Source organism: Poecile atricapillus, chromosome 17 (genome assembly GCF_030490865.1).
Source record: "Poecile atricapillus isolate bPoeAtr1 chromosome 17, bPoeAtr1.hap1, whole genome shotgun sequence".
Taxonomy (NCBI): Eukaryota; Metazoa; Chordata; class Aves; order Passeriformes; family Paridae; genus Poecile; species Poecile atricapillus.
In genome coordinates this window covers 7849701-7868834 of record NC_081265.1, presented here as the reverse complement: position 1 = coordinate 7868834, position 19134 = coordinate 7849701, and the positions used below count along the sequence as shown (strand labels likewise).

General features: G+C 43.0%; 1 protein-coding gene across 11 annotated transcripts in view; it reads left to right on the top strand.

Moving 5' to 3' along the window:
- TNRC6C (trinucleotide repeat containing adaptor 6C) overlaps window positions 1-19134 on the top strand; it is a 95783-nt gene that overhangs the window by 26728 nt on the left and 49921 nt on the right. For all 11 annotated transcript variants that reach the window (XM_058852147.1, XM_058852140.1, XM_058852141.1 and 8 more), the window contains exon 4: window positions 16603-16938. In XM_058852147.1, the coding sequence (XP_058708130.1) occupies window positions 16603-16938 (336 nt within the window). The remainder of the gene's footprint in view (window positions 1-16602; window positions 16939-19134) is intronic.

The window sequence follows — 19134 nt, the reverse complement described above, 5'->3', positions numbered from 1 at the left end:
TGTTTTGCTATTATAAGTATCTTTAAACAAACATGAATTTGTTCATAAAACCCACTGAGATATCACTTCTCTGATAGAGCAGTAATTACCATTTTACAGCCTGCACAGAATAGAGGATGGAGGTAATTTGTGAGTCCAGTACTGGGTGAAGAGGAGTAGAAAATGCAAAAAGATTGGAGCAGACAAGAGGAGCAATTTTGCATAGTCAAGGAGACGAAGCAAGAAGGATGAGCTGTGAGAGTTAGAGTTAAATACTAGAGAAAAAACTTTGGTTTCATACCTGCTTTTCTTTCAAGTAGAGTGACTGTGACAGGCAGTAGTTCAGTGATATTTAATAGGCTTTTTGCTCTCACAAGTACAAGAAATGTTCTGAATATCTTGGAAGCTGTAGATTCCCCAGCTTTCAAAGAAATGCTCTTTTCAGACAACAACACACCAAAACAATTAGTACAGGATTTTGGGAAAAACATTTATCTCTTAAAGAAAAACAAACTTGTAACTCTAGTGTTACTTGAAAATAAAAGAGTAACCATGAAACATGTTATTCCTAATGTGCTCCAAGCCTGAGCTGGATTTACAGGACCCTCAGTTTAATGTCCTTGTCTGGAGTTGCTGCTGCCTTGCTCCAGTAAAGCACCTCCAGTCCTGGTCAGTGCTTGCCTTGTCAGCTTTGCAGATTCCCCATCTGGGAATGGAAAAGTAGGTAAAGGCTCAAAGTACCTGGTGCTCCTCAGGTACTTTTTATTCTCCTTAGGGATGGTCTGTTGTAGTTGGCTGTTACACAGATTCAGGCATGTGCTCATAATATAAATACAGACAGATATTTCTGTTTCTGTTTCCTCAGTTAGGAATGATACGGGTTTATCAGGTTGAGGATGGCTAGAGCCTGACCTGTAAATAGTTAGCTGTAGAATTAGATAGAAATGGAGCTTTCCAACACAAGACACTTTTCAAATGCTCCAGCTTGTTAGGATTGATGCCCTGCTTGAAGGCAGCAGGACAACATGTGCATGATCAGATTTCTCTTTACACTGGCCATTGTTAAATGCATTTGTAGCCTGGGACATTATGTCTCCAAGAATACCCTTTGAAGAGAGAGTAAGCACAGACAGGACAAGACTAGCCAGGCTTTTCTGCTCTAGACTAATTGTCAGGATGCCCCTCAGTGGGAAGTGCTCTCAGATAAATCCCAGTTTGCTTGCTCAGCAACAAAACCACCCATACAGTTGTTGACAACTGGATATTTTAGAAGATAAACTTTAACCCAGCTGCACAATGGTAATGGTGTTGCTTATGATCAAACTGCACGCTGGGTTATGGGTGTTTATCTGCCCACAGAGGGTGCTCTGCTCCTTGCTGCTGTTCCCCAGCACAGTGTGTGGAGTATGTGGGCTGTGAAATGGTCAAACTGCTCCTCTTTTGGCATTGCAGCACCTCAGACATTGGCAGATGCTCTATTCTTCTGTCAATCTGCTTATAAAGTAAGTGTTTTCCAATTATAAATAAAATGTTGTGTGATATTTGCCCTCCATCAGAGCATATATGCCCCGCTATTCCCTTTGTGAGATGCCACTTTTGTATTACTGATAGCACCAAACACCCATCCCACATCTCCTCCCCACCCAGCAGAGTCTGAGATTTGTTTCCTTGGAAGTGACTTTATAGCACAGCTCACCTGTTCATCAGCATGCTTCTTTCTCCCTTTACTTTCTGAACTAAAGTCTGTTTCTCACTTTTATTCATCTTTCAAAGAAACATGTCCACAAAAACAGTTTCTTCTCTGTCTTGAGGCCTGGCTCACGCAGGTTTTCATGGAGAGGGCAGCTAACAGTTTCCCATGAAAAAATGACCTATCATCTTTGATTTATCTGCAGTGTGCTGACCACTTTCCATTATTAGATTATCATCTTGCTACCTGGAGGAGGCTTGTAAGGCATATAAATATAATGTTGATAAGATCTGCACACTGTGAGCTGAAGGAGAGGTTCATCAGGAAATGTATTGGCTCACTTTGGTAATGATTGTTTTGAGATACACGCTGGGTTTCTAAGGTTACCTGATCCCTTCCTAGGGAAGGATGAAATCCACTTTGAACTGTAACACTAGTGCATGCTCCTGGAATAGTTACTGTGCAAATGCTGAAGAGGATTATCCTGGGAAAAGGAAGAGAATGAAAACGTGGTTTTGATTCTTTTACACTGTGTGTGAAGCGTTTGGCCTGAGGGACCTTGTGTTCTCTTGTTGACTGTCTGGTGTTGACATTCCTCTACTCTGAGAACCCTTGGCTTCCCTGTGTTTTGTTAGATTATTTTAATGTTTTTCCTGAGTTGTTAAAGGTGGTAGCCCATACTTTACAAATCCTACACGACTACTTAAAACGTCTGTTTAACCAGCTCACATTCTGGTTAATGCTCCAAAGCTTCTGCTCGGGTGTTCATCGTGCACCTGATCCTTCAGGTTATTCCTGAACTGGTTCAGGCAGTGCAGAGTGCATTAGGATCCGGGGAGGAGGTGATTCTCCCTGCAGGCATCCTGCCCCTGTGGGCTGGCAGCAGTGGCTCATGCTCAGCTCTCTTGTGGGACCTGTGTTTAACAGCGAATGCCTCGGATGCTCCTCAGCTGCCCCGGGCACGGCACCCTCTGTTATTATTGCCTGCCCAATGGGAACAGCTGGACTTGGTGTGACTCAGGCTCCTGGTGGCCTCTTCCCATGCTAACAGAAGTTATTCTCTGTTTTATCAGAGTCTCCTGAGGGCCTACCTCTTGTTACCAGGATGCTCTTAATATTTCAGGCATATTTTCTGATTTGGGTGCTGTTGCTGTCTTTTTTTTTTCTCAGTTTTTATGAAGCCAGCCAGACTTTTCAACTTAAGGAGGCCAGACAGGCTCTCATGAACTGTTTGGAAGCACATGAGTTACTCATCTAGAGAACTGATGATTCTTCAACTCCATTAAAAATTCAAATGCCACCTTGAGGTCTTACTATCACAGGACTAGATATATCCCATAAGATGAGCAAAAAGGGATGGTCTTAACTCCTCTCCCCTCTCTGACAGGCCCAACAGAATGTTCCTGAAAGATGTTTTGATTATTGTTGGAAAGACATCCTCATATTCAGCCTAAAAGTCTTTCCTATTACTTAAGCCCCTTCTTTGTTGGCTGCTTGGCCCAGGAGGGCTGATCTTCCCTTCCACTGCAGAGGCCTTTGTGTGTCTCCTGTTTTTTACTTAACAGATCAGACAGTTTTCCGTTGTGCTAGTGTTTCCAAACCATAATAATTCATGTTTTTCTTCTTTGGAAGTCCTTCCAGTTAGTGCAGAATTATTTTTTAAATTCAGTATCTGTATGTGGTTTAGCCCCAGGCAGGAGCTCAGTCCCTCACTCACTCACTCCCCCCTGGCAGGATGCCGAGAGAATTGAAGGAATAAAAGTGAGAAAACTCGTGGGTTGAGATAAAAATAGTTTAATAAGTAAAGCAAAAGACACACACAGGCAAAGCAAAACAGGGAGTTGATTCCCCACTTTCCCTGGCAGACAGGTGTTCAGCCATCCCTGACAGCAGGGCTTCATCACAGGGAACACAAACACCATCGCTCCAAACATCCCCATCTTTCTCCTTCTCCCCCTGCTTTATATGGTGATCATGGCACCATCTGGAGTGGAATATTCCCTGGGGTCAGCTGGGGTCAGGTCCTGGATGTGTCCCCTCCCAGCTCCTCGTGTCCCCCCAGCCTCCTGGCAGGCAGCGTGGGGTGAGGAGCAGAGCAGACCTTGGCTCTCTGTGAGTAATGAAAACACCAAATCCAAACCACAGCCCCACAGCAGCTACTGCAAGAAAATGAACTCTGTCCCAGCCAAAACCAGCACACTGTCATTGGAGAGTTAAGTAGCCTTTGAGTTAATCTGTGGACAGTAACCTGCTGCTGTTTACAAATAAAACCTAAGGCTGATTTATTTTCTGTGCCTTCCAGGCTCACCCCTTTACACAGCTCTGTAATCCAGGCTGTTCAGAGCAGTGCTAATTCTTCTCTTTCACTTTTCTCTCCCTAAACTCAGCTTGCTGTGAGAAGATTTATCCCAAGTTTCAGATACCTTATTCTTTAAAGACCTCGATTTGAAAATGTGCAGTTTCTTCTTCACTCCCCATTTCTCCTGTTCAATGGCTTCCCATTTTCCCTCTGCAGGTAGTCCCCTCAAGTATACATTTAAATATATTCCTTGCTTTAATTTCCTTAAAGTTTGCAGTTGTTTAGGCTTGATTGACAAACCATGAGAACCTTCCTGCAGGTGTTGGGGATGTCAGGCTGTCCTGTCCTGCACTGGCAGCTCTTTCCTGCATTTCAGCACCTAGCATTTCCTTTCTCAACAGGAGAAAGTCTTCAGAGTGAAACAGGAAGAAAATAAAGTGCTCAGTGCCACCTTTCTGGCATAGGCTCCATCATAATTTATATCTTGCTACAGCTTCCATATCTTGCTGCCAGTTTCCAAGAGTAATAATTTAATTTTTTCCTTTGTTGTATAGTTATATCTAATCTTCTCCAGTGATCACTGTGAGAAATCAAATGAGAGGTCGCCTTCAGCCTCCTCAGTTGTTCAGCTCTTCCTTCTCAGGAAAGATCTGTGGAATACTGTGATTTGGTGCCTTATTATGGCTACTATGACTTTAAAAAAATCTAATTCTAAATTAAAATCTGTGGATAACAACTTAGATATGTAATAACATTGAACACCTAAATCCATAATCCCATTTTACTGATACCTGGCATATAGGTGGGATGTTGAAGCTCATCTTGTTCCACCCCAAGGTTGTCACAGCCTTAACTCACATCTGCTGGAGATTCAGGGAGTGTTTTAATCCTCATTGACCATTTCTTTTAAAGGCAGTGCTGCCTTTCCTCTGGGTGTTGAGCTGAGCTGGTGCTCGGGGCTGACATCATTGTCACCCTGTGGCCAGTGGCAGATGTGACAGCTCCTTGTGCTCCCTCTGCTGTCACCAGCTGCCTCCTCAGCACAAACACAGCTTCTTCCTGAAAACTAAATAATGGGTAAAACAGAATCATGTGCTTTGTAATTCTGAGAAGTGATTATTGTTAAATAGCCCCCATTTTTGCCCAAAGTGTCTTGGTGTGTTAGGAGTTAAAGTCGGGATCATAGGGACAACACAAACACCATCAGCTGGCAAATTTAACTTTTTATTTACATGGAGCAACTGGGAGCATCTTAGAGTTGCCTCCCAATTGCCAGTCTTCCAAAGTGCAAGAATTTACTTTAAAAAACAAACTTAATAATGCATTGTTAGATAGATCTGCAAAGCCATTGAAGGGCTGTTATTTTTGTACCCTGCCTAGGCAGACAGGGTATTTTCCTCTTGGTTGCCAGTTGTCTTTACTGCAAGACATTTTCATTTTTTTTCTGCAAAAAGCAGAAAGGAAACTCTCTGGAAACTGGACACACTCATTGAAAGTGTGGAATTCACCCATTGTGTGAGGGGAGGAAGAACCTTTGGTTGTCACTTCTTAAACCAAGCTGTATTTCTTCTTAAAATGCTGATGTTACTTCTTTTAGCTAAGTCTAAGCCCATTCCTATGAAATAACTGTGTGTAATGCATGTGGACTAATTAGGTATTCCTTCCTAGTGAGGGGAAGACATGTGTCTAAAATAAACTGAGCAGAATTTTTGAATTAAAATGAAGTAATAATATTAAGTTATTATTAGTAATCTTTATTAAAACATCTTTAATTTCTTTTAACATTCATGTAATAGAATCTGATTTACTGGGAGTGGCATTTAATTAATTTAATTCAATTTAGAGAGTTAACTCTATTACATATTAGTACAGAAAATTACCTCTGAACAGTCATTTCTCACTGGTGACATGCAATAAGTTAATTTAGCTCGGAGTTCGTTTGGGTGCATTGTGAGTTCTTGGTGAAAGTTGCTATGGTGACAGCCCGATCACCCAGGGCTGTCACTGGGACAAGAACCCCGCTGCAAACACGGGATGGATCCTCTGGGTCTCTCCTTCCTGCTCAGGGTGGGTGCTGGAATCCCAGGAACAGCTTCCCTGGGTCCTGCAGAATGTCCTCAACAAATCAACTCACTTTGGGTTTTCTTTGGTTCCACCTTATCTGCAGGGAAATGATTGCTCAATCCCCATCAGGTTTTAGGCTGCTTTTCTTAAAGAAATTCTCCTGAAGAACCTGAATAGGAGAAGGTCTGGAACTGCTTTCTTCACGTTTTTGAATAATTTAAATCCTGATTTTCATATTATGCACAATGGCACTGGAGACATAAAAAATCTGTTCAGCTTAAACTGAATTAATCAAGAGTTTGCTTCAGATTTGGTATTGAATCAAAAATGAAGAGTTTGCTTCAGACTCTCCAGGTCTGACTGTCAGGTAGGGAGCTCCAAACAAAAACCTTCCAGGAAAGAGGCCAGCATTAAGAAGGTCATTCAGAAAAACACTATTGCATATGAAATGTCATTTTTAGGTTTAAAAGGAAGTATTAAAAAATCTGAAATAGGATTTTTAAGTTCAGTGTATTTTCTTCCTCCGTCCCCACTGCAGGACTTAAACATTCATTTGTTTTGTCTCTAGAGCACAACTTTAATTTGGTTTAGCTGAATAAAGGGATCACCCTTCATTTTGGTCTTCACGTTCTTCACAGCTGCTCCTTTCTGAAGGCAAGAATGACATTTTTACGTCTTTCAAATGCTAAGAACTGCATCCAAAGAAGGATGTAGAACCCCAAACAGGTTCTTGTGATAGAAAATCTGTGAAATTTTGTAAGTACAGTCCCCTAAAGTGATAGTGATGTCCCTATGGGTTCTGTATGTTAAAGACCAACTCGCTCAAAACTACGATTTTCAAAATGATTTGGTGAAATATAAATGAGCACATCTTCAGTTATCCTAATAAGGACACAAGTTTTTAACATCTACGGCCAAAATATTTCAGGTTCACCTTTGATTGAGTTGGCTTCATGCACAATTTCTCAGGGTGATGCTGGCTGGAACTTGGAATAAATCCACACTGCCCAGGAATGGGGGAAGCTGGTCCGTGCTGGACACTCTGTTGGCTCTGCTTCAGTTTTTCCTGCTGATTGATTTAAAATGATAACTCAGATAACTCTACACTATCTTTAGAGCTGTAGTATAAACATATTAAGTCTTCTTTTGAGATAGAATGTGAACTGGAAGGGTTATGCCAGAATTGCAGAGGCCTGGTTGCTCACAAATTCGTTGCTATTTTAGTGTCACACATAAAATATTCATTTGGTACCATAAATGTCCATGACAGGAGGGCCAAGGCTTTGTGTTTGCACAAGGCTTTAGTCAGTGTGACATGTGTGCCCAGTCCCATGATTCCAGCAGCACAGCAGTGTCAGGCAGCATTACCCTTCCTGGCTGAGCAGCAGCCCTGTCACCTGCAGGCAGCCACAGCGTGCTTCCCTGGGCATGTCTGAGAGGAGGTAAATAGCAGTGCAGCCTTCTTCTCCAAAGCAGAAATGGAATACCTGGAGGAGCTCTGTTTCTGGTTTTCAGGAGAAAAACGTGTCTGTGTGTAGTGATGTGATGTGTCTGGGCTGTTGGGCCCAGGGTGTTCACACTCTCCAGCCCTGGAGGTCCCTGGACACTGATTTTGGGCACACAAAATCCCACAGGCTGCCCGCACAGCTGGCAGCTCAGAGCTGTCCTGCACACATTGATCTCTGTATCCACATTAGAATATTGATCCATAAATACACACTGGCAATTTCCAGGCATTCCAGAAAACAACCAGAGAGCCCTTACCTCCTTTCCAGCTCAAATGTCAAAACACTGGAAAATGAGGTTGTACCTGCTCTAGCATGAGTGCTTAGTATTTACAGTTGTTCTGAGTGGGATGACAGCACTGACTATGCCCTGGGACACCCTGAAACTCCAGGAACATCCACCCTGCATGGACAGACTGTGGGTACAGCACAAATCCCAAGTGTGATACAATCTGTGCACTGTGTGCCAGCACTGAGTGATTTCTGTAGAGGCAGCCCCAGATAGAAATGATGGCGATATGGAATATCTTTACAGTACCCAACCACACCTGGATGAAACTGGAAGCATTTACACTGGGATTCACTCTTCAAGCCCCAGCTGGAGAGTGGGCTGTACCTGTTGATCCATCACTGTTCAAGGTGAAGGAAATTTCAGGCTCTTATATCCAGTAAATCAGTGGATACTTGAGGCTATCCTCATTTTCAATTTCTTAGGAATGTACTATTGACTGGGATTTTGCATATTTATCTGTTTGTGTGCGTGGCTTAACGATTGGGTTTCTGCTGTAAAGAATATTTACTCCTCAGTCTGTGCCTGGAAGTGATCTGTGGAAAGGAGGAAGAACACGTCTGGTGTGATGGCTGTGCCATTTGCAAATTTGTTTTTAAAAAATTCTTTTGCATACGAAAACTGTGTAAAACATTGCCTAATGAGATTAAATGCACACAGTTTAAAATTGAAGGATTCACTTCCTGGGTCTGCCCAGACTTCTGTGGCTCTGTATGAAGTTATTTAATCTGTTATTATATGCTTGAATTTTCCCACTGGCACTTGTGGTGATGATAGTGTTGGTTTTGTGTAATTTAACTTTAAACTGTTTCCTGTCTTCTCTGACTCTTTTAATGTGTAGTTCCTGCTGTGGGTAACTTGCCTGGAGCAACAGTGAGGAGGGTTTGGAGGGTGAGATGGAGATGGAAGGGGGGAGCACATGCCCGTGGCTGCCTCCTGCCATCCTTTGCTGTGTTCCTGAATTGTTGGCATTGTGTTTGTGATGCTCTCATGTCCTCTTGGTGGGGTAGAACTTGCTAAGTGTCCCCAGTGGGTCTTTAAACAATTAGTTGGTGCAGTTCAGATGTTCCTAAATACTCTGGGAAGGAATACAAGATGTGAATTCTCTGTGAAGAGTTCTGAACACTCTGTAGGAAAGTCTTATAAAACCTGAATATATTCTGCCAGCATTTCTAACCACTTGCTGTGAGAATCCCTCTCTTAATTCCGAGCTGCCCTCTCACTTAAATTTTACAGTAGTAATTTCCTGCACCAGTTAATTTGTCTCAGCAATGACACTTATCTCCCTCCTGTCCTTCTCAGACAGTTGTTAATGCTGTTGTTTTTTAAAGTTATTAATATGAGTGATTAAAAACTTCTAATAGCTTCATTATTTTCCTTTAGAATAGCCTTGCTCTGGAGGTGGGAATTGGGTTTGTGGGAGTCTGAATTCCAAGTGAAATGTGTGATGTATTAAAAGAAATAGACCTGATGCCAGAGACTTCGGGACAGAGAGCAGCTTCTAGTTAGGTGAATTTATTTATTTATCTGTTGCTTTCCAAGGGGTAACATTTGGGCAGGTCTGTGTGCAGGGAGATGTACATGATTAATGCTGGTATTGGAGTTGCCAGCGCCTGCCCGTTGGAGAACTCTCGCTTGAGAGGAAACAGATGAATTGTTAAGTCTTGAAAGTTACCATCTGTTATCAGTTCACGTCCTGCAGGAATGCAGCTCTGTGAATTTAACTGTTCCATTGCCCACAGTCCTGGTTCCTCGCTCGGGCTGCTGAGTTTGAGGCCTGATGTGTACGGTCCAATTTGTGCTCATCAATTAGCTGATGGCAAACCCCATGTGTGTGCACTCAGAGCTTTCAATAAACATGAGGGAGTTTGGCTTGCAGTGGGAGAGCATCATATTTGCTTTGGATTATCAATCTATTGTTGATGACAACCTATCAACCTAATTAGCTGTACCATTTTTAATGGCACAACTAATTAATTGTGAATTTAAAATTAAAATTATGATCAGTGCTAACATGGAGAAAAGCAGTGAGGAAAATATCAAAACTGTTAAAAATACAAGTATTCTTCACAAGATTGCTGCATGTGACACCAACCTGAATAATGTAGAATAGGATTTAAAAAAAAACTTAAAAATACATGTTGAGTCACCCAAAACAGGTTTTGTATCTTTCTGTCAAAAGAAGTATTTGTCACCCTCTCTGCTGACAGATCTGAAAGAAAGAAATGTAGATGCTGTTCCAGAAAGGGAAACAAAATCTTGTGTCTGAGCTCTGAAGTATTCAGGAATCTATGTTTTTGTTAGGAGTATCTCCAGCTCTTAAGAAAAAAGTTCAGTTTGTGAATAGAGTTGGGCTCTGACCCTTTGCTGCACAGAAGTTCTGCCTCAGGGTGGGCTCTGCTGGGCTTACACAGAGGATTTGCCACAGTGGCAAAGGGATAAAATGTCACTCAGGATTGATACAATTTCAAATTTACATTGGTCAAGAACAAAATGGAGAGGATCTGCAAGGGCTGGTGAAGAAAGGCGGCATCTGAAACTGATTTAAAAACCAGCAAGCTGGGGGGAGTGCTGTGTCTATCAACCTGAGATAAAAAGGATTTCTTTGTCATGGCTGAGGGAAGTGAGAGAACTGAGTAAGATGGATTTGGAGCTCTGTTTTACATGTAGAGTGGTAGAAAATGTGCTCTAAAGGTTCTTGAGAGGTCATTTATTCCATCCTCTTGCCCTGAGACAAGATCACCAAATCTATATCATGTCTGCAGATAATCCTTAATCATCCTTATTGTTGGAAATGTAAGTCTAAATCTCCCTGACTGCCATTTAAACCCAGCAAGTCTTGTCTTATTCACTGTGGGTGGAGCAAATTACTTTGTCCTCTTTCTTTGTATTTTTTCTTAATTTGTGTTCCCAGTTTCTTGTAGACTGACTGCTCCCTTACCTCTGCCTGCTGTGGTAGTTCCCATTTCCAGATTCCCATTTCCTTTGTGCCCTTTTCAGGTGCTCCAGCTCCATCTGGGAGAGATGCTCAGCTGTGGGTACAGGCTGGGAAGGCTATGTGGTGCCAGGTTCCAATAGATGGGTTGCTGGGTGTTTATCCCATTCCACCACTTGGCTTTTTACAGGCTTCTTGATTATCTTTTCCTCCTCTTTGGTTTGTGATCTGCTAAAACATCGCTTCTTTTTCTGCAGAACTGCTGTGGGGTGAGTTGTTTGCTGTTCTGCATTTAATTCCTCATGCCTAATGACATGACTTTCCTTATTGAATTGTAGCAGTTCTGTCACATCACTTCTCCAGTTCCTCTCTGCTGAGCTCTGATCCTGTCACAGTGATCTGACCACCCCCATCTTCCTTCTCCCATCTTGGTGTCATTTGCAGATTTAATAAGGATATTCTCTAGTCCATCATCCAGCTGTTAACGAAATATTGAACAGCGTAGGCTCGGATCAAGTCCCCGTGGAATCTCTTCTGAAACATATTCTGTTTTGACAGCAAGCCATTGATTCTCCCAGAGAACATTTCAACCAATTTTACATTTTGCTCACATTTCCCCACTTTGCTTATGACAATATCAAGTAAGAATGTCATTTCAGCAGCTATTACATAGTTAAGATATATAGAGCAAGCTTTGGCTGGTGGGACATGGGTGGGAAATGTGAGCAAACAGACAGAACTTGTTTGAACTGAGGTGAATGACTGGGTCTGATGGGAGGAAGGAACAAAGGAGTGGCTGGGTAGGAGCCAGGGGTCAGCTGGATTTGTGGATACATTCCTTTAGAGTCAAAATGGAGGTGGGGAATGAAGTCCTCAATGCTTCTCTATTTCATACCTTTGCATAAAGCCAGCAGTTAAGAAGGTAAGACTTTCTTCATTGAGAAATCCTAATAACTGATTTAGAAGTTTTCCATGAACTTTGCAGCTTCCTATTAATTCCTACTCTGACTTCCAGCTGGCTGTCAAAAAAAGAAATCAATCAAGTTCTGTGTAGAAGGTCCAAGTTGGTAGAAGTGAGAAGTCTGTTGTGAGAACTGGGTTATAGATGAGATTTTAGAACTGAGGTGGTGAAAGACTAAGGAAAGAAATGTTGTAAAAGAGAAGAAAGTGGAGAGGAAATGTCTGGAAGAGGAAGGAGAAGAAGCTGCACCATGGTCAGCTGTGAGAGGGGAAATGAAGTTAAACCAGGAAAAGACTTTATTTGTTCTGAGATTAGATAAATGATATCAGGAATTGGCCCAAAGTCAAGGCATTTCTTTAAATAAATGGTGACAAGCTCTAAAGCCACAATAACATGTATATTTTTACTTTTATCACTCAGTGTGGGCTTTGATGTCAAACAGCAGTTTCTGGTTACATTATTAAAGCCATTATAAGTTTTAGGATTATCTTGGTGTTAGAATGCAGGGGTTTTTCCCCCAGAAGTTCATGATTTTGGGAGATGGGATTATCCAGGCAGAAAATTTGGCATTTTTTGTGTAAAAACATTAGAAGTGGGTTTTATGCAATAGTTCTGAGCACCTTTGCTGTTGCCAGCAGATGTCACTGTGGATAGCAAATCCCAGCACTTAGGAGACAAAGGAGGTAATTTGCTAAATGAAAATTCAGCCTTTGAAAGTAGATTTGGGGGGGTAGGGGTGGGGGCAAGAATTTTTTCCCGCAACAGACTTCTGTGAGCAAATAAAAATGGGTTTCTCACTAATGAGGACTTGTGGTTTTGCCCACTCTAATGCTGTGTTTTGTGGCTGTCTCCACCCGACTTGGGTAAGTTCCTGGCGCTCCATTTGACCTCGGAGGGGCTGTCTGTGGGATTGTGCTCCTCAGCTTCATTTGGAAAGCGTTTTGGAGGGAGCTTTAACCAGCAGTGGATGTGCTGCAGTGTGTGTGTGTGTGTGTGCAGGGAACTGGCCGTGGAGGAAGTGGCTTCATTAAGTTTGATTTGGAGGGGGGGAACAAGATGGGGAAAAAAATTGCCCATATGATTGGCTGGGAGAATAGCTCTGAATTATGGGATCCATCTGTTTCCTGTAATGAATTCATAAACCCATCAAACAATGACCTGAACGAATTGCTGAAGGAAAAAAATAATACACTGGCATGATATGTTTAACGCAGTGAGGCATTGGCATTGTATAATCAAAAATTCTCCTCACATCCAGCACTTTGTAATGGAGCTGCTGTGTTTAATAGAAGCTGTAAATAAATCCTGTCACAGTAGCAGCCAAGAATGCATTTCTGGGTTTAACTGTTTCTCTTCTGGAATGTCTGGTCCTCAAAGGCTTTAGAAATGCAAGTTTTATAGAGCTGGAGTGGGGGATTCTGAAATACAGGGAAATGTTAATGAGGTGAATGAAAGGAAAAAGCTGCCATAAATCAGTATTATGTGGCTTAACCAGTTTCTTTCATTTATGCATGTTCTTTCCTTATGTCATAGAAATGTACTTAAAAGCTATTGTTGTAATTGAAATCTGTTAGACTGATCCTATTCATTATATTAATAAAATCCACCTACAATTGCTCGTAACACTTTTTTATGCAGTTGGGATTCCCGAGATTGTAATCATCAAAAAGCATATGGAGTAATTATTGGATTTGTTTGGGTAAAATTGGATTAAGAAGTTTAGATACCATTAAGTACTGATAATTATTACAAGCAAGCTCATTGTTTAGTGTATGTACAGCTCGGAATGGAGAGTAAGCAGATACCCATCACAAACATCTTAAGAGCAAGCAATCTCAAGGCTTTCATTTTACGCCTTTAATTGTATTTTTGCAAGAGGCTTTCCACTTAAATGTTTTTGCTTTAGCTCTTTAATCACGTGCTGGTTATGAAAATCACTGGGTGTTAAATCCTTTCCCCCCACACGATTTAAACACCATTTTTTTGCATTCAGGCAAATTTAGCCATAAAGCTGTGTTTGAATTCTGGCTCTCCAGCAGCTGCCCACGTGCCATTAGCCGTGCCAGCGGATTCCTTGCAGGTGAGAGGGTGCTCAGGCTGCTCCTGGGGGCTGCCAGGGCTCTCTGTGCGTTGGCAGCTCCTTGGGGCTGATGAAGGGCAGAGCTCCCAGTGCCCAAGAGCTGCCTGAGAGAGGCTCCTGCTGCTCTGCCTTTGTGCCCAGCCTGGGGAAAGCCCTTTGCACCCTGTGTGTTCTGCAAGGGACACCCATCGTGGCAGGAGGGGAACAGCTAAAGGCTTTATAAAGATGCTGTTATTGCCAATACCACACAGCAATTCGTAATTAGGACATCCAGGGCAGACACTTGGAACATTTGGTATTTCTCACAGTGTGTATCAAGTGAAAATTGCTGGTTAAACATTGCTGAGGATGACTTTTAGAACACAGTCGTATTGTCTTTGTAATATATATCTCTAAGTATTGTTGCTGTGTTTGAAGTGTAAATTCCAGCCTGGTATGAAGCTGGAATTTAGGGCTCAAGCCCATTCATGTGATGTTGTTCACTCTTCTTGCTTTATTCCCTGTCATTGGTGTAATTAAACAGTTCTTTTCCAGCTATCATGATTTGTAGACATAGTATTCTTGCAAGAGCTTCCATTTAAGTACTCTTCAAAGAGATTTTGATGTACAAAATAAAAATTACTTTGCTGTGTTGATTAGAGAAAAAACAGTAGCATGAATATGCAGAAATATTTTAATTCTAAAGTACAGTGATATTTTGATTTTCTTTGTTCTTTTCTCTCATCTGTGATTCCGATATGTAGAGAGAACATTGCCCCTAACGCTGGGAAAATGGGTTTCTCTGGCCCCACCTTTGTGATGAAACACCTTTGTTAGTTTATATTAAAGTGAAAAGTGTTGTCTATTCTATGACTTGCATTAGTGATTTTTAAAAAAGAAATAAATCTGTATACACACCTCTTTGGAAGTATCAGATGTGATTTATAGATACACAATATTGAGAATATAATGGTTTGTAAAAAGCTTCCTGTCTTGCTTTCTAAAATATGTATCCAATTAATTAATATTCCTGATGAAAATCTTGGGGCCAGACAAATCCCAGCTCTGCTGGCATCGTGCCAGTGAGTGGTTTCCATTCTCTTGTCCTTTTCCTCCTGTTCCCTGGCATTCCCTCTCATCTGCTGGCACCAGGGGGGTGTGTGCCTGCTCTGTCAGCTGAGCTGGAGAACCTCCCTGGCTGCCATGGTGGGTTATTTTTGGTTGATCAGCCTGTGTCTGCAGTGCTCTGGGTGAACCTTGTGGTAAATGACTTTGCAGAAATCCTGAGTCCTTCAGATCTCCCTGTTTGTAAATGTTGGAGTCTCTGTGATGGTAGTGGTAGTAGAGGTAAATGCTTACATTGCTGTAACAGTAGTAGCAGAAGCAATAGGAGCTAAAATTAACCCATTACAATGAAGTCAGACTTATTTTCTATCATGGGAACGACAGATCTATTTGTATTGTGGAAACAGAATAGTTTTCATATACATATTGAATATGCAGATTTGGTATTTGAAAATAATTATTCTGCATTCTATGACATTTTCTATCTACATTTTAAATTTCAAAGTAAGGATAAACAGTTTGTTTCCAAAGGTGATTGTATATTTTGAAAAGCTAAAGAAGTTTATTATCTGCTCTTCAGGTATTAGTGGTACTTCAAAATTTTTAATATACTTAGAGTTCCTTTTTTGTTCAGACAGAATCACAGGTGAAATTTTTTAGGCTTCCAAATCAAACTTCTTGGAGAAGTGCTGATGGTTCTGTCAGACTTCCTGGCATATTTTTGCTTGGTCAAGCTCCTGCTTGCTATTGAACCCACCCTCAGCATTCCCTTGGTGCTTTCAGTGCTGCAGCTGTAGAAGTTGTTCAGTTTTCTTGGTGTGTCAGAGCCTGGAGAGAGGCTGAGTGTGGGTTTATAGTGTCTGTGACAGAGTTCAGGCAACATCTGAACAGCGTTCTTGGGCACGAGCTGTGACTCCTGGGGAGAGTCCTGTGCAGGGCCAGCACCTGGGTGATGATCCTTGTGTGTCCCTTCCCACTCAGCATATTCTGGGACTGTGAATGAGCTGGAGCAGTGCTTGGTTCTGTTCATCCCAGAAGCTCAAAGAGTTTCTCTGGGTGACCTAAGAGCTCTGGCAGCTGCTGCCAGCTGAGATGAGGGTTGGGGCCAGGGCTGCCGTCCCCCAGCGCTCCCTCCTGCCTGTCCCAAAGGGACCTGGTGCTGCTGGTCACTCGTGCCAGCTGTGGCCTGGCTGCCTCATTGCAGGCTTACTGTGGGGGGTATCAGATGAATGCCTGGAGGACTGGGATGTCCTGAGTGTTTGATGCAAAGGTTTGGATAAAAACCGCAAGAAACCCAAAGTGTGAGTGCTGAATAAGCTCGTGGATCAGGTCTTTTAGCTTGTTTTTTTTGGGAGGTTATTAGAAGACTGAAAATGTTTGTTATCATGGCTGTAGGCCCTTGGATTTGATGTTAATATTGGCAATGTCACCCCCAAAACTGCTGAACTGAAAAGGCACTGGGGGCTCAAGGTGGGTGCAGCAGGATGCCACACACTTTAAACGAGCATTCTGTTCAATACTGAATTGTCAAAGCTTTCTTTTGTCCTCTCTCCTGTTTTAAACCATACAGATGATTTGTTTCAGTAGGGCATAAAAGCTTCCAGTACCATCACAGAAAGTAAGCCCACGCAAAAAGTAACACACTGCCAACTTTACAGTGGCTGCAAAACATCAGTTCACCAGTTACAGTAAAAAAAACCCAACTTGATAGCTTTCCAGATCCTAAACCAATGATTATTATTTTCTTTTGCCCTAGTGCCAGAACCTATTAAGACCAGTTTAAGCCAGCCCCAACCTGCCGGTACCGGTACCAGTACTTCCACCAGCACTCTCACCAACAGCAGCAATGGCAAGCGCGCGTCTGCTAACGGGCAGCAGCCTGCGGCGTCCCGCTACCTGCCCCGAGAGGTGCCTCCCCGCTTCCGCCAGCAGGAACAGAAGCAGCTCCTAAAGCGGGGGCAGCCACTGCCCACCGGGGCTCTGAGTGCCCCCGGCCCGGCGCCGGGCACGGCAGCAGCGGGAGCCAGCCCTCCTCCTCCTCCTCCTCAGCAGGGAGCAGCGGGACAGCAGCATCCCGGCAAGGGCCAGCCAGGTAAGAGCGGGACCCCGGGGGAGCGGCTGTGGAGCTGCTTCCTCCGCTGTCAAGATTGTTTTAAAACTCTGTTTTAAAATTCCATTCCAGCTGTTACTCATATTCTGGCACAATGTGCCATTTCTGGCATCTGCTTGTAAAAGATTTTGTTGTTTGTTCACGTGCTCAGAGCTGTGGGGTCTTGCTCAGTTTGGTTTTTTTCCCCTCGTGTTCCTTTGGTAGCTGTAATAGATCTTCAGGAAGTGTAAATATTTAGTGATGATTCTTAGAGAAGCATTGGTAATTTGGTTATTTACAACTTGTATCTATCACTGTGATAGTTTTAATGCTCCTTGAACAGTGTTTTGCATGTTTGTAGACAGGAATAGGCAGTTTGCTTATGTTCTGTCGTGACATTTTTATACCTTTGCTTGCTTATGCTCTCAATTATTTTCACCTTAGGAAAAGAATACTTTGGGAAAAGTAGTTGAGTCTCTTAGGCCTTTCTGCCATTTCATTCTGTCCTTTGCAGGTCACAGAATGGTTTGAGTTGGAAGGGACATTAGGGAACATCTATTTCCAGCCCCCTGCCATGGCAGGGACACCTTCCACTGTCCCAGGTTGCTCCAATCCCTGTCCTGGCCTTGGACACTTCCAGGGGCAGCCACAGCTTCTCTGGGCACCTGTGCCAAGGTCTCGACTGCCTCACAGGGAAGAATTTCATCCCGATATCCTATTTAATGCTGCCCTGTGCCAGTGAGAAGCCATTCCCTGTGTCCTTTTCCTCCATCCCAAGTCCCTCTCCAGCTCTTCTGAAGCCCCTTTAGGCCCTGCAAGGGGCTCTGAGCTCTCCCTGGAGTCTTCTCTGCAGGTGAGCACCCCCACCTCTCCCCACCTGGCTCCAGAGCAGAGGGGCTGCAGCCCTTGGAGCATCTCCATGGCCTCCCTGGACTCTCCTGCTGGATTCTCTGCTGCTCTCCATCCTGATGTTGGGAGCCCTAGAGCTGGACACAGCACTGGAGGTGGGGTCTCACACAGACACACAGGCCTTTCTTTGGCTGCTGGAAATGGGGTGTTGAGGAATAAGTCTCTTAGCTAACTTCATTTTCCTGAAGCTGCTGATGGGAAATAAGCAGCTCTCTTCTTATTTGCCCTTCTATGCTAGAGGTGGTGTGAGCTTTGCAGTGGAGATGAGCTTGGTGGTGCAGATCCCCTTTTCCATCTCTGCTTTTTGTGGATGTAAGGCAAAGCAGGGACTGTTCTGGCATACAGTTATCCATGGCTTAAAAAAGTCATCCAGACTAAATCATAAAGGAGGGGTTTGATATCTTGAGTATTAGTCATTTCTGTGTGATCTCAAGTGTTGCTCATTATCACTCATTAGCACTGTCAAACATCACAAAATTTGGATCTGAACTGTCTGCAGTTTTTCCCTTTGGGCATTAGCAAATCTTTCACTATTTTTGCTGCTGAGCAGAACTACAACAGAGAACATTTTTTGGTGTTGTCCTTAGAAGTTTTAGTTAGATAAGAGAATAATCTCTCTGTGAAATTACAGCTTCTATGATTATCAAAATACATTTGAAAATATCACTCAGCTACTCCCTGGAAACCCAAAACTGAACAGACAAAATGAAACAATTGATTATTTATTAAAATGGCTCTTTTTTAGGGAGGGAAGAGGTTCTACTTCTGTATTCTCAAGTATTTGGCTTTAGTGAGATGGAAACTAATAATTTCCCAGCAGTTCTCTAACTTTCTGACAGCAATCTTCATTGCAAATCCCAATTCATCAGGGATGGTTCTGACATTCTTGGCTTCTTCTGGATTGGGAAATGTTTGTTAACTGTCAGACTAATGTTCTGTGTCTGACATAATCTCTCATAAGAGATATGTTTATCATTTTATTTTCAGAACTCTGGAACCATAGAAATCATAGCTGGAAGGGACCCACAAGAATCACCCAGCCCAGCTCCTGTCCCTGCCCAGACACCCCAAAATCCCTGGCAGGGGTGCCCAAAGGCTCCTGGAGCTCTGGCAGCCTCAGGCTGTGCCCATTCCCTGGGGAGCCTGGGCAGTGCCAGCACCTCTGGGGGAAGAACCTTTCCCTGAGATCCAACCCAAACCTCCCCTGGCCCAGCTCCAGCCGTTCCCTCAGGTCCTGGGGAGCAGAGATTGGAGCTGCCACTCTCCTCATTATTTATGTGGGACACAGAG